This window comes from Dreissena polymorpha, chromosome 4, assembly GCF_020536995.1.
Source record: "Dreissena polymorpha isolate Duluth1 chromosome 4, UMN_Dpol_1.0, whole genome shotgun sequence".
NCBI classification, from domain to species: domain Eukaryota; kingdom Metazoa; phylum Mollusca; class Bivalvia; order Myida; family Dreissenidae; genus Dreissena; species Dreissena polymorpha.
This window is the reverse complement of record NC_068358.1, coordinates 103,429,132-103,442,204: the sequence shown is the minus strand read 5'-3', so window position 1 is coordinate 103,442,204 and position 13,073 is coordinate 103,429,132. Positions and strand designations below refer to the sequence as shown.

Genomic DNA, 13,073 nt, shown 5'->3' with positions numbered 1-13,073 from the left:
CGTGACGTTTTCTGGGTATACAGCTACGGAGGGCCATGGTTAATTATATATCACCCCGGATCCCTGTATTCGAGGACGAAAACATATTCGAGTGGGAGTGTATGCCACGGTCTGAACTTAGTCACGTTAGAGGAGAAGTTGTGTGGCGGCCCGACAAGCTCAGTCGGGAGAGCACTCGCCCTGTCAGCGAGGTGTCCCGGGTTCTCACCATGTGACACTTGAATACTCAAGGATTTGCCTTCTGAACGTCTTGTGGCATTGGCCTATACCTCTGAAAGAGGCGGCGTGGCTATTCGTGAAGGATCTTGTGCGATGGTGACGCCTGATACTTGCCAATATTCACGAATGAAAGTTCATAAACGCAAATAGATTAAGCAGCTTGGAGAGGATACTGCTTGCTTGTGGTTCCGATCACCACATGGAGAGGATTCTGCTTGCTTGTGGTTCCGATCACCACATGGAGAGGATACTGCTTGCTTGTGGTTCCGATCACCACATGGGGAGGATACTGCTTGCTTGTGGTTCCGATCACCACATGGGGAGGATACTGCTTGCTTGTGGTTCCGATCACCACATGGAGAGGATTCTGCTTGCTTGTGGTTCCGATCACCACATGGAGAGGATACTGCTTGCTTGTGGTTCCGATCACCACATGGAGAGGATACTGCTTGCTTGTGGTTCCGATCACCACATGGGGAGGATACTGCTTGCTTGTGGTTCCGATCACCACATGGGGAGGATACTGCTTGCTTGTGGTTCCGATCACCACATGGGGAGGATACTGCTTGCTTGTGGTTCCGATCACCACATGGGGAGGATACTGCTTGCTTGTGGTTCCGATCACCACATGGGGAGGATACTGCTTGCTTGTGGTTCCGATCACCACATGGGGAGGATACTGCTTGCTTGTGGTTCCGATCACCACATGGGGAGGATTCTGCTTGCTTGTGGTTCCGATCACCACATGGGGAGGATACTGCTTGCTTGTGGTTCCGATCACCACATGGGGAGGATACTGCTTGCTTGTGGTTCCGATCACCACATGGGGAGGATACTGCTTGCTTGTGGTTCCGATCACCACATGGAGAGGATACTGCTTGCTTGTGGTTCCGATCACCACATGGGGAGGATTCTGCTTGCTTGTGGTTCCGATCACCACAGCATTATTGGTTTTGACGGATATCATCCAGCCCTTTACGCATTGTAAGAGTGTGTCCATGGTCGTCCTGTTGTTAGAGTGTGTCCATGGTCGTCCTGTTGTTAGAGTGTGTCCATGGTTCAACTGCAAGGCTTAGGAGTTGCTATGTGAGCGTATCTTCTTGTACAGAAGACCAAGGTGCCTGAACCACGTGACTTTTGCGGCTATGTGTGGGGCAATCGGATGTAAACAAAACGTCGCTTCAGGTAACGTTTTTGATAATTTCTTCATTATTTCAAAACCATTTTCAAAAAAACAAAGACGAGTGCCCGGTCATTGTCAAAAGACACAACTTTGGTAAGATTGCGCTAAATTAATTAAGTATTTTTTCCAAAAAATGCAACCGCGTGCTTGAAAACACACGAAGTGAAATGCTATTTGTGGTATATTTTTTATTCGACCAACATAAACGTTGATTACAATGTTGTCGAGGGTTTAAAAAATAGGGCGGACATTGTAATTCTTGATAGAGAAGCCACATACATTGTATGTTTGCGCAAATACATCTGATTCGGAGTGTGTGTATGAAAATGTAATGATGCTATGTGTGTGACACTTTTTTAAATGCTATGTGTGGTATACAAACTAAACTAGAGAATCGAAAGATTGACATTAACGTCAATAATATTTAAAGTCTGTCTGAATAACAAAAGTTGGTCAATAAATATTGTTGATAGTGTTTTGCGCGCCTTAAATATGATAATCCTACGTTCAAGTTACTCAAAATTATCGTGATTGTCGATAACTTATATTCATATTTTGTTTACTTTTAGAATGCCATTTGTTTGCGAACAGTGTGGCAGAGAGGTAGGTTGCAATAATCCAACTCCCAGCTATTGACGTATGTACTCATAAAAGCTCAGAGCATTCAAGAAGAACTAGCAGAGAGGTCAAAACACGGTCGGGGATCTCCTAACACAAAGCCACCCACGCACGAACAGGAAAATAGTTCCGTTGGGCAAACTTTTTCTTGTTTGTTTCTATAAAATTGATTGTTTCAGAATGTTGAATTTTCAGTGAATTGCTACTGCCAACTAATGCACTTGTTTAATACACAAAATCGTAAGGATTGTTTGTGAAAGATGTCATGTGAATATTATTGCAACAAAACTACAAACAGTGTTAGTTGTGTGTTTTTTTAGCAGGAATGTGTAGGAATTTTTGACTGTAACGATAGTTATTAAATAAGCATAAAGAGATCATACAGCATTTTTAAACAAATAGACACTAGGATCAATAACACTTTTTTTCTGGAAAATCATGTATTTGAATCTAAATCCTATGGAGCTATCTGATATATCACGCATGCTATATTTTTTTTTTAAGTTTTACAGTTTATTTCATGTGTATTTTGTTCTTTTCAGGGAGATTAAAGTATTTTTGGAAGCACCTTCAAGAGACGTACCGATATCTTGATCAATGAAAAGTTGTCATATACAAACATGTATAGTAAATGTTCCCAAGTTTAAATGACTGTTTGTTTTATTACCAGATGGTGCAAGTATTGCAGAGAAAGAAAACAATCAAAGTAAACATTACAAAAAAAATTTGACATCTCAACAAATTGAACAACATTATATGATTTAATGTTAATTACTTGGTGCAGTGGTAACAAGATCTTGCAGCGCCCTTTCATGACCGGGGCGAATGAGTATTTTCATTAAACATCTCAAACTATTTTCAGTTATTCAGATTTCATTTGAATTTGAGTAAATGAAGTATTGATGCAATTCAATATGTTTGTTGGTATAATAACCCCCACAAGTCAAGACGTTTTGGCGATGATCATTTGTTATGACTTAATTGGAGCATTCATATGTTTGAATAGCAAGATTTGCAAATTCATAAATTGACTGATTACAATTTCTTTGTGAATACTAATGTACTTCTTTATGTATTTGGTGCTTTAGTTTCTATTGTTACATTTGCATGCTAGTTACAAAGTAATGTAATTATTAATGACGTGTTTATTTTGATATACTGAAGATATTCATATGGAGATAATATTGGAAAAGACCACAAACAAGCATTATTAGATTCGAAGATGTAGACTCATAGACACTTTGCCTCGGCCAGTCTTCAAGGCATTCTATACATAGATGGTGACGTCACTACGTCACCACTTTTTTGGAAAAAAATACTTAACTAACTTAGCGCAAACTTAACAAAGTTGTGTCTTTTTACAATGACCGGGCACTCGTCTTTGATTTTTTGAAAATGGTTTTGAAATAATGAAGAAATTATCAAAAACGTTACCTGAAGCGACGTTTTGTTTACATCTGATTGTCCCACACATAGCCGAAAAAGTCACGTGGTTCAGGCACCTTGAAGACCATTGTGTCACACCGGTCTTACTGATAATAACGTAGTGACGTCACCATCTATGTATAGAATGCCTTGAAGACTGGCCGAGGCAAAGTGTCTATGAGTCTACAAATGGTTCGCCAATGCTTCCGTATACATGTATATACACATGTTCGCATCTCAATCAAACATTCTTATTTAGTCTTGCGTTCTGAAATATACTCATAAAAATCAATAGATACCTGAAAGAAAAGAAAAATCCCGCCAAAAGTACTTGCGCGCCACGTGCATTGTGCGCATCAGCATCAATGAAGAGCAAACAGAACAGCGCAATCATTGTAAAATGTCATTATTTAAATTGCATTTATTTTGGGTGTCTCTTTTAAATTATTAAAGGACCCTACCGTATTATAAAGGCGTAGCGTTACCAATTATCAAACTGTAGTTCGTGGGTCTCTGATTAAACAGAGGGATCTGTTGTTGTTTACAAAAGTTATTGTCTACAAATCCAATCGAAAGTAAACAACAAGAGTATTTGTTCAAACATTTAAGACAGCAGCATCATACAATAGTTGTGTATTTTCGAAAGATACGATGTTGGTTAACGCAAACAGATTCCCAAATAGAATATCGGCAGTACATCTATTTTTATCAGGTGCGCGTCGTCACGTGACCAGTGTTTCCTCAGTTACGAGGCTCTAACAGCTTAGTTACTTCCAAAATGGCGGAGAGTGGGGAGCAAGAATAAACAAGTTGTTTGAATCTGTGAAAAGGTTTAAATTCAGGCGAAGTGTGTTGGATTTGTTTGTCCAAGATAAGATTTATTTCATATATTCATAGGTAGGTATTTTATCGCTTTCTTTTATGTTGCTCATATGGAAATTTGCCACTGAAGTTGATAGAAACGGAATGTATTTAGTTGAAATTGACCGTTCATTCTGCACGTGCGATAAGTGAAAGTAGGATTATGACGTAACGTATTGAAGCGTTATTAATACAGTTAATTAATATGGCAGGTAATATTATTTATCGGCATTGTTTTGCTTTTTATTTTCAGTGACGATTGCTAATAAATGGGTTAATTTTACACAGTTATAATTGTAGATTGATGAGCTATAAGAAATCATTGGTTTAAATTCACTTAAATTACACTATTTTTTTTATTGTGTTTCCTTTCACGCTAGATTGTTAAGATCTAAGAAATCATTGGTTTAAATTCACTTAAATTACACTATTTTTTTTATTGTGTTTCCTTTCACGCTAGATTGTTAAGATCATAGAAAATAAAAAAAAACAACATGTCTTATTCAAATAAACCTTCAGGTTGAGCTGTAATTCCTAATGTATCTTTCAATCTCATTGTTTACACAATGGTTGAATGTTTTGGTAACTATTTGCACTAATCAATAAAACAATATGGCATCACATGTTCTGTGAGTAAATATCTATTCATTGATTTATTTTACATGGAAAAGATTATGTTAGTTTAAAAATGCATATTTCCTTTTTACTATATGTCTTTAACTGTTTCACCTTCAGTGATCATGTTTTTAATAAATATTAGTAAACATAACTTGCAATATATTCAAATTTTAAAGTTGATGCTTTCCTTTTTTAGCTTGGCTGTTTACGAAGTAAACCCGAGGTATTGTCATAGCCAGCTTGTCCTCCACCGTCCGCGTCGTGCTAAAACCATAATGTTAAGGTTTTGTCAAATTTGCTCTTAAATCTAAGAGTTTCCACCTTCAACTTTGAAACTTCATATGTAGCTGCACCTTGATGAGTTCTACACGCCACACCCATTTTTTGGGTCACTAGGTCAAAGGTCACTGTGACCTAAAAAAAATTCTGACAATCTTTCATTTAATCAAAACTGCACCCGCATCCGAGTGTTGGCACCCGCTATTTGGTGCTCTTGTTGTAATTTTATTACACTTGCAAAACCTGAACCAGACCTTTGGTAACTGCACAAAGCCACTAAGTGGTTGTTGTCAAGTTCAAGACACCTGTTGACAAAAAGATAAATTTGTGTTCATAATTCAAATTAATTTGTACATTCAGTGCTTGCTTTTGTATGTATTATAATGTGTAAAAATGAAAATGTTAATATATATCGCCTTCATGGAAGCGTATTTTTTTATTAACTCTTTTTTTTCTTGTTTTCCGTACGGTCAATGTCAAATATCAAATGATGAGCTATATTAATGTGGTCCAGGTTAAAAACATTGTATAATAAATTCAAATAAATATCATGTTTATGTTTGAATTAATATAACATCTGTACAATAAACATCCCTCAAAGATTATCATTCAAGTCTTTAATGGATACAAATTACAAACACATGTTGCAAATCGGAAATGCAATATTTTCCAGTTTTCCTGGCAGGCATACGATAGTCAATGATTATACACTGATATTATTTCATTCTTGAACTTGATTAAATTAGCTTTATGCTTGATTTCTTGATTTCTTAAATGATTAAATGATAAAAAAACAGCTAATCCAGTGTATAAACTGCTTTAAGGTAGCGCACCCCTAATGATTTCCCTCGATTTATTTTACGATCATTGCTGATCTTCAATGATCGGTTATTTCCGAGAAATGCATTATTTTTTTTTCCAACTTCGAATTTTGATATATGTTTACGTAATTCCATTAGAATACATTATTATCACAATAAATATTGACTTTCATCCAAATATCATTTAAAAAAATAAGATTTCACGATTTCTTCAAAGTTCGCCGAGCCTTTTTACCTGTTAACTTATGGATATGTAATTAAAGGTTGCACAAATGTGTAGTAGTCGTTGCCGAGTGGTTAAGGCGATGGACTACAAATCTTTTGGGATCTTCCCGCGCAGGTTCGAATCCTGCCGACATCGCATACTTTTTGCGACGAGTTTTATTTCTTTTGTTACGTAATTTGATTTAATATAGCATTTAAGCTATGTTTATTGTTAAATATGTTGAAATTTGTATGCACATCCTTCAATTTTTAAAATTAAAACAACGTTATGGCTAAATTGGGTGATTTACTGCTGAAAATACGAATGATGCATGTTGCATTTTTATTTTTATTTCAAAAAGTAAACGGTAAATCTGTCTATTTCTTGGTATTTTTGCTGTATATAGTGTTTCTATAAAAAAACTACGTTTAAAATATAACTTATATGATACTATTTTGAATTTTATGACACTTTGTTTTTAACCGACCCAATTTTTACTTGGCTGAAATCACTTACATTTCATGACGCTCTTCCAAAGATAACAATTTGTAAAAAATAAATGTCTGTAAAAGAATACTTATTTCATCTTGTTTAAACTTTAAACACCTTTACTGCATCTGTACACACCAACTGCATGCCCATATTTGGAAATTTGAATGAATTATGGAACTTTTATATACCCCAGGGGTGAAAATAAACTGGACAAAAGCCGAGCGTAGGGGTGGTTTTGAAAAAATCGGTATATTTTTTTAAAAAGCACGGAAAGCCTACCTACAAATTTGCAAGTAGTTCAGTGAAATGATGCTGATTAAGAAAATAGTTAATTAGATTATATTTGGATATGTGCCCATTAGGTGTGGGCTACCTTAATTTTGCACCGCAACCCAGTGTTTACTTAGATAAGAGTTTACAATTACTGCTAGTTGATTTGTCAATTCCGTTTAGTGATGTGAATAATCATACATTCATAAGGTTTATCGCTTGATTAAAGCTGTTCACCTTTTAAAATAAGAATTGAGCTATGAATTCACCATTCACCAAGAGCAATATACCTAAACATTAAACATGCAAGTAAATCATTTAATCAGCATGAATGTTTCCGCATTGTTATCCCCTGTTCACATGGTCAAGGCCATCCGCTTATTTTCCTCACACAATCACGACAAGATAAATACCTTCTACAATCAAACCAAAAGTTAATAGACAGCGCCCTCACACTACTTAGGGGGAAGGGGTCCACAGCCCTTAGGAGGGGGAATTTTCGCGGTGTTTCCCTTTTTGGAGGATTTTTTTACTTACTCTCTTATTATTACATTTGTACATGTTTGCACTATATTCATTGCATTTTCCATAATTTAGTATGTTTGAAAAGATTAAATTGAAATAGAATTGAGATATAATAATCATGAGACACATCTTTCTATTAAAAATTTTATGTTTTTTTTAATTATTTTTTTTTTAGGGGGAATTTTTCCCCCCAAAAGGGAAAAAAGTATACTTTTTAGGTGGGGGACTGCTGCCGAATTTTGGCGGCAGATTTAATAGATTGAGGGCCCTGATAGTTTATGTTTATTCTAATAACCTAAATGTAAGACTCACTAATTGCAAAATCATAGTTTGGCTTGCTCTGCTGCTGTTTATATTAGGATCAGGAGTTCCAAAAATGTATGAACAGAAATTAAAAAGAGATATAATATTGATTGATATTTGTGTGTGAATACAAGCCACAATATACTAAGTGTTCTATAGTATAACATATATACCAGAATGAGAGGATTGATTATAAGGCAAACTCAGAAAATGTTGAGCTGGGGGAGTCTGCTGCATCTCCGAGTATACTGTCATGAATAAGTTATTTTCATTGCTAGGGTTAATGAGTGATACCATGTAATTTTGTTGCTTTCTTTAATTATTCACAGACAGTGGTATATCCAGATATTTCTCAAGTAATAAATGTCAGCTGCCAAATTGTTCTTATTATGGTATTCAATCCATTGTTAGCATGTTTCCCAAGTAACAGATAACACACTTTACATATGGTAAATTTTCATCCTAAAGCATTTGTTATGCTGGAATAATTTTAAAAGAAATGTCAGACGGAAAAAAAGTAACGAAACTAATGTGTTTTTTTCTGAAAAAAAGTTTGCATATCATTTGGCAAGATTTCTAATAGCCCGAGTTTAATCTACTTGTCATGACCAGCTTATTGCGACAAAAAATGGGTTTACATAACAGATAACATAATGTTTTAATGTAATTAACCCAAAGTAGCAACCCATTTATTTAATAAAGCTTAATTTCAACTGAACATGGTCTATGGCAGTTTTTAACCACTGGGATACATATAAACAATAACACAAGAATTTACTGAAATTATTTTAGATGCATATTCATGGTTGAACTATAAACAAACTGCAATAATCATAGCTTTATTATGCAGCATTCAAACAAGATATCAATGATGTGACTATTGTCTGCTGAAGGTTACATAATGTCTAAAGTAAGCCAGGCTAACTATGGACTGTGATGAATTTCCATGGAGACCTCACAACTCTGCAGGCAGTAATCACCACCTCACTTGTGCCCAATAGGCTTTTCAATAAGGCGTGCCGTTGTAGACATAATTCTATGTAGACATTTTAGTGCACTTTTTTTAACACTTTCGGAATGTGGCCAGGGCCCTTTGGATTGTGAAAAAAATCACAATGTTTTGCTTGTAATTCGGTGAATTGTTTTGTTTTTATTTGGTAAGAAATCTATATAATTTACTAGGAATGGCGCGGCAGAGGCCGACGCGTATCCCCATGCCGCATGTTTGACCCAGGAGCGCCCCATGGTTGGTAATGGGTCCATGCATAGTTGAGTTTGACCGTATTGTCATAAGAGAAGTTCAGTATCAATTAGAAGTGAATCGGTGTAGAAATGAAGAAATTATAGTAAAAGACAATTTTGGGTGGGTGTGGCCTATTATGGGCGGGGCACCTCAGGGTTGGTAAAGGGGCCATACATAATTGAGATTGACCGTATTGTCATAAGAGATGTTCAGTATCAATTTGAAGTAAATCGGTGTAGAACTGAAGAAATTATAGTAAAAGGCAATTTTGGGTGGGCGTGGCCTACAGTACAGCCAAAGCGGAACAAACGTATTTCGCGATCCGCGGCGGCAAGGCGAAACGAGTCGATGCCGCGTCAGTCGTTGAAGCCGCGTCAGTATGCGGCGGCAAGTCGCATTTCGCCGCGAAACTTCGCATCTGTCCGCCGAGGCATGCCGCTATCCGCGACATCATGCCGAGTCGATGCGCATCATGAAATAAAAAATCTTTTTAAAATTATTAGTTACATGTAGTTAACAAATTTTGAAAGAACAATTATAATAATAATTAAAATCATAATAAATTTATTGTGCGCAGATTGTTTTAGCATATACATGTAAGCATAGTTAATGTGTCTGGCCAATTAAGTTTGTTTCCCGCCCGTAGTGTATGTATTTCACACATAAACAAGGTCACGTAATTATGTTTTCGCACATACAAGTGGTCAAGGCTCCAGCATATGGTGGATTTATAAATTAATTGCATGTTGATTTTGCTATTAAATTTAAGCTGAGAAAACTAGCAGTTTGAAGCCACATCAATAATCAAGACGGTGACGACGTATTTGTTGTTTTGTTAATTATCAGCTTATTATAACTCTTGTTTGAATATGCGTATATAAACACGTTTTATTTTGTTCATATTATACAGTTAATATCGCTACTAATTACCCGATAATCCTGTATATTCCAGTTTTAAAGCAAATGCTGGTAAATATTTACGATACACAAACATTCTTGATATTTCCTTAAGTATCAAATACATTTTGGCATTTGTTACTATTTATAGAGATGATGAAATAACGTCTAATCGGGGCGTTTTTTTCCACTGAACACGCGATTTACGCCTGACGTGATGTTCATGTATTTATACAACACAAAATACACCCAAACTTTCCAAACGACGTTCTACATGTCTGCATAATTTTCGCGCGCTTTTTATGAAACAAAGGATATTTTAGCACTGTTTATTTGACGCTAGAATTTGTCAAAGGTCGCGTTAGCATTAAAATTCGGAAGTGTGTTTCGGATTACAAATTTAATAATGATAATCGAACGAAACATTAACAGTTGCGCGTAATTAATTATACGCTACACATACATGTATGTACATGTAGGTGGATATCTTTTCACTCGATCCGCCGCGTACGTATGCGGCGGATTTACTCCGCGAAAGTACGCGAGGTTATCACAGACTCGGCGTCGTTGCGCGGATCGATGCTGAGTGCCACAGCGATACTCCGCGTGAACACACGATTTGGCCGCCGCGTACTAATAATCTGGCCGTGGCATAGCCGCGGATTATGTTTGTGCCGCGTTAGCTGTACTGTATGTGGGGGGGGGGCGCCCCAGGGTTGTTAATGGAGCCATGCATAGTTGAGATTGACTGTTTTGTCATAAAAGAGGTTCAGTATCGATTTGAAGTGAATCGGTGTAGAAATGAAGATATTATAGTAAAAGGAAATTTTGGGTGGGCGTGGCCTATATGGGCGGGGCGCCCCAGGGTTGGTAATGGGGCCATGCATAGTTGAGATTAACTGTATTGTCATAAGAGAGGTTCAGTATCAATTTGAAGTGAATCGGTGTAGATATGAAGAAATTATAGTAAAAGGCAATTTTGGATGGGCGTGGCTTATGTAGGTGTGGCCTATTATGGGCGGGGCGCCCCAGGGCTGGTAATGGGGCCATACATAGTTGAGATTGACCGTATTGTCATAAGAGAAGTTCAGTATGATTAGAAGTGAATCGGTGTAGAAATGAAGAGATTATAGTAAAAGACAATTTTGGGTGGGTGCGGCCTATTATAGGCGGGGTGCCCCAGGGTTGGTAATGGGGCCTTACATAGTTGAGATTGACCGTATTGTCATAAGAGATGTTCAGTATCAATTTGAAGTAAATCGGTGTAGAAATGAATGAATTATAGTAAAAGGCAATTTTGGGTGGGCATGGCCTATGTGGGCGGGGCGCCCCAGGGTTAGGTTATGGCACCATGCATAGTTGAGATTGTCCGTATTGTCATAAAAGAGGTTCAGTATCAATTTAAAGTGAATCGGTGTAGAAATGAAGAATTATAGTAAAAGGCAATTTTGGGTGGGCGTGGCCTATGTGGGCGGGGCACCCCAGGGTTGGTAATTGGGCTCAGTATCAATTTGAAGTTAATCGGTGCAGAAATGAAGAAGTTAATGTAAAATAACATAAAAAAATATGTGAAAATCTCTGACCCGGCACTGCCCCAACCTCCATAACTTTTACCCAGGGGTCAGCGCACATATGCTCATAGCTACCATGAATGTAAGTTTCAAGATTCTAGTGCTAATAGTGTAGGAGGAGCAGGTGGCCAGAACAGACGGACGGACAGACACACATCAATACAATATCCCCACTTTTTCTCCAAAAAACATGGGGAAAATAATAAAAGTGTTTTTAAAAATGATATTTAAGGTTCAAGATAAGGTTCAACTCATAGAGCAGGATAATAAATATGATGATGGGCAACTCATTTGTGAATGTACAACAACTTACCCATTTAATTGCAGTGTGTTTTTTGGAAGGTCTAATTTGGGGCCAAAAAGGCAACATTTCAAGTAGCCAGATGACTGCAAATACACCATTTTTGTTGATACCACAACAATCAGTTCATCCCCCTATCCTGGTGCAATGGAATTATGTCTTCAAAGGCACACCTTATCATGCAGCCTATTGGGACCCGTTAGGTGTTGAATACTACCTATCAGGGTATCAATAGACATTTATCATCATCCATTGATAACCCGCCTTCTTGTGCGCCTCCTTGTGCCCGAGTACTTCAGGTAGAGACCCTGATAAGGTGGTGGTACTTGTCAACAGGAATGAGCCCAGTACTCTGCGAAAAATGTGGTCAATCTGTTTTGACTATCAAATTCACAAATAAATCAATATATTGAAATGTTGAAAGAGCTTAATAGGGCCATTGATAGAAAAGTCTTTCAGACTTTAACTTACAAGTATTTGTTTGTTTTTAGCTGAGAAACCATGCCAATTAGCATTCCATAAACCAGATATTATCATACTACTATAATTTAAAGCAATACTGTTTATGGACACGAGTTCGTACTTTGTATCCATAAGGAGTTACCCACCTTCTTTTTACATAGGCTGAGACTTTCTTCTTGCTTTGTAATTATTTGTTGTAGTGAACCAATTGCAGTGAAATGACTTATGAAAGTAAAGACTGCCTTACATTCCCAATTCAGGGTCTCAAAAGAAGAGCTGTTTATATAAATGTCAACTCTTAGTTCATCTCCCTATCTAGCTGTTTATATAAATGTCAACTCCCTATCTATCTGTTTATATAAATGTCAACTCCCTATCTAGCTGTTTATATAAATGTCAACTCCCTATCTAGCTGTTTATATTAATGTCAACTCCCTATCTAGCTGTATTAGTTGACCCTTGGTCACTATACTATTGTTAACACTTAATTCTCAATTTAAAGTATTTGTTTGCAAAAAAACAACAACAACACATATTACTCAACTTCAGTTTTTTTCCAATCAGTAGCAATTCCAAATTATGTGAAAAAGACAACACTTAATTAGACTAGATCATATTATCTTAACTTAGTTCATTTGTTTAATTAAGGAATATTTCTGTTTCTGTTACAGTACAAGTATATCTTTATTGAGATCTTGAAAAGATGTTTTTTTCTATGTGTACTTGTTAAAATGCTAATATATTTATTATGGCTCTTGTTTAATGCATACTTTGTGAATC

General features: G+C 36.6%; 2 protein-coding genes across 2 annotated transcripts in view; one reads left to right on the top strand and one right to left on the bottom strand.

Annotated features, from left to right (window-relative positions):
- Window positions 1-370: 370 nt before the first annotated feature.
- LOC127878670 (uncharacterized) lies at window positions 371-1,219 on the bottom strand. Its single transcript, XM_052425198.1, has one exon. It carries the CDS (start codon window positions 1,217-1,219, stop codon window positions 371-373), a length of 849 nt encoding a protein of 282 aa, XP_052281158.1.
- Window positions 1,220-4,378: 3,159 nt separating this feature from the next.
- LOC127878669 (uncharacterized) overlaps window positions 4,379-13,073 on the top strand; it is a 46,387-nt gene continuing 37,692 nt past the window's right edge. Inside the window, exon 1 of the mRNA XM_052425197.1 lies at window positions 4,379-4,518. Coding sequence (XP_052281157.1) covers window positions 4,512-4,518 — 7 coding nt within the window. The 5' untranslated portion in view covers window positions 4,379-4,511. The remainder of the gene's footprint in view (window positions 4,519-13,073) is intronic.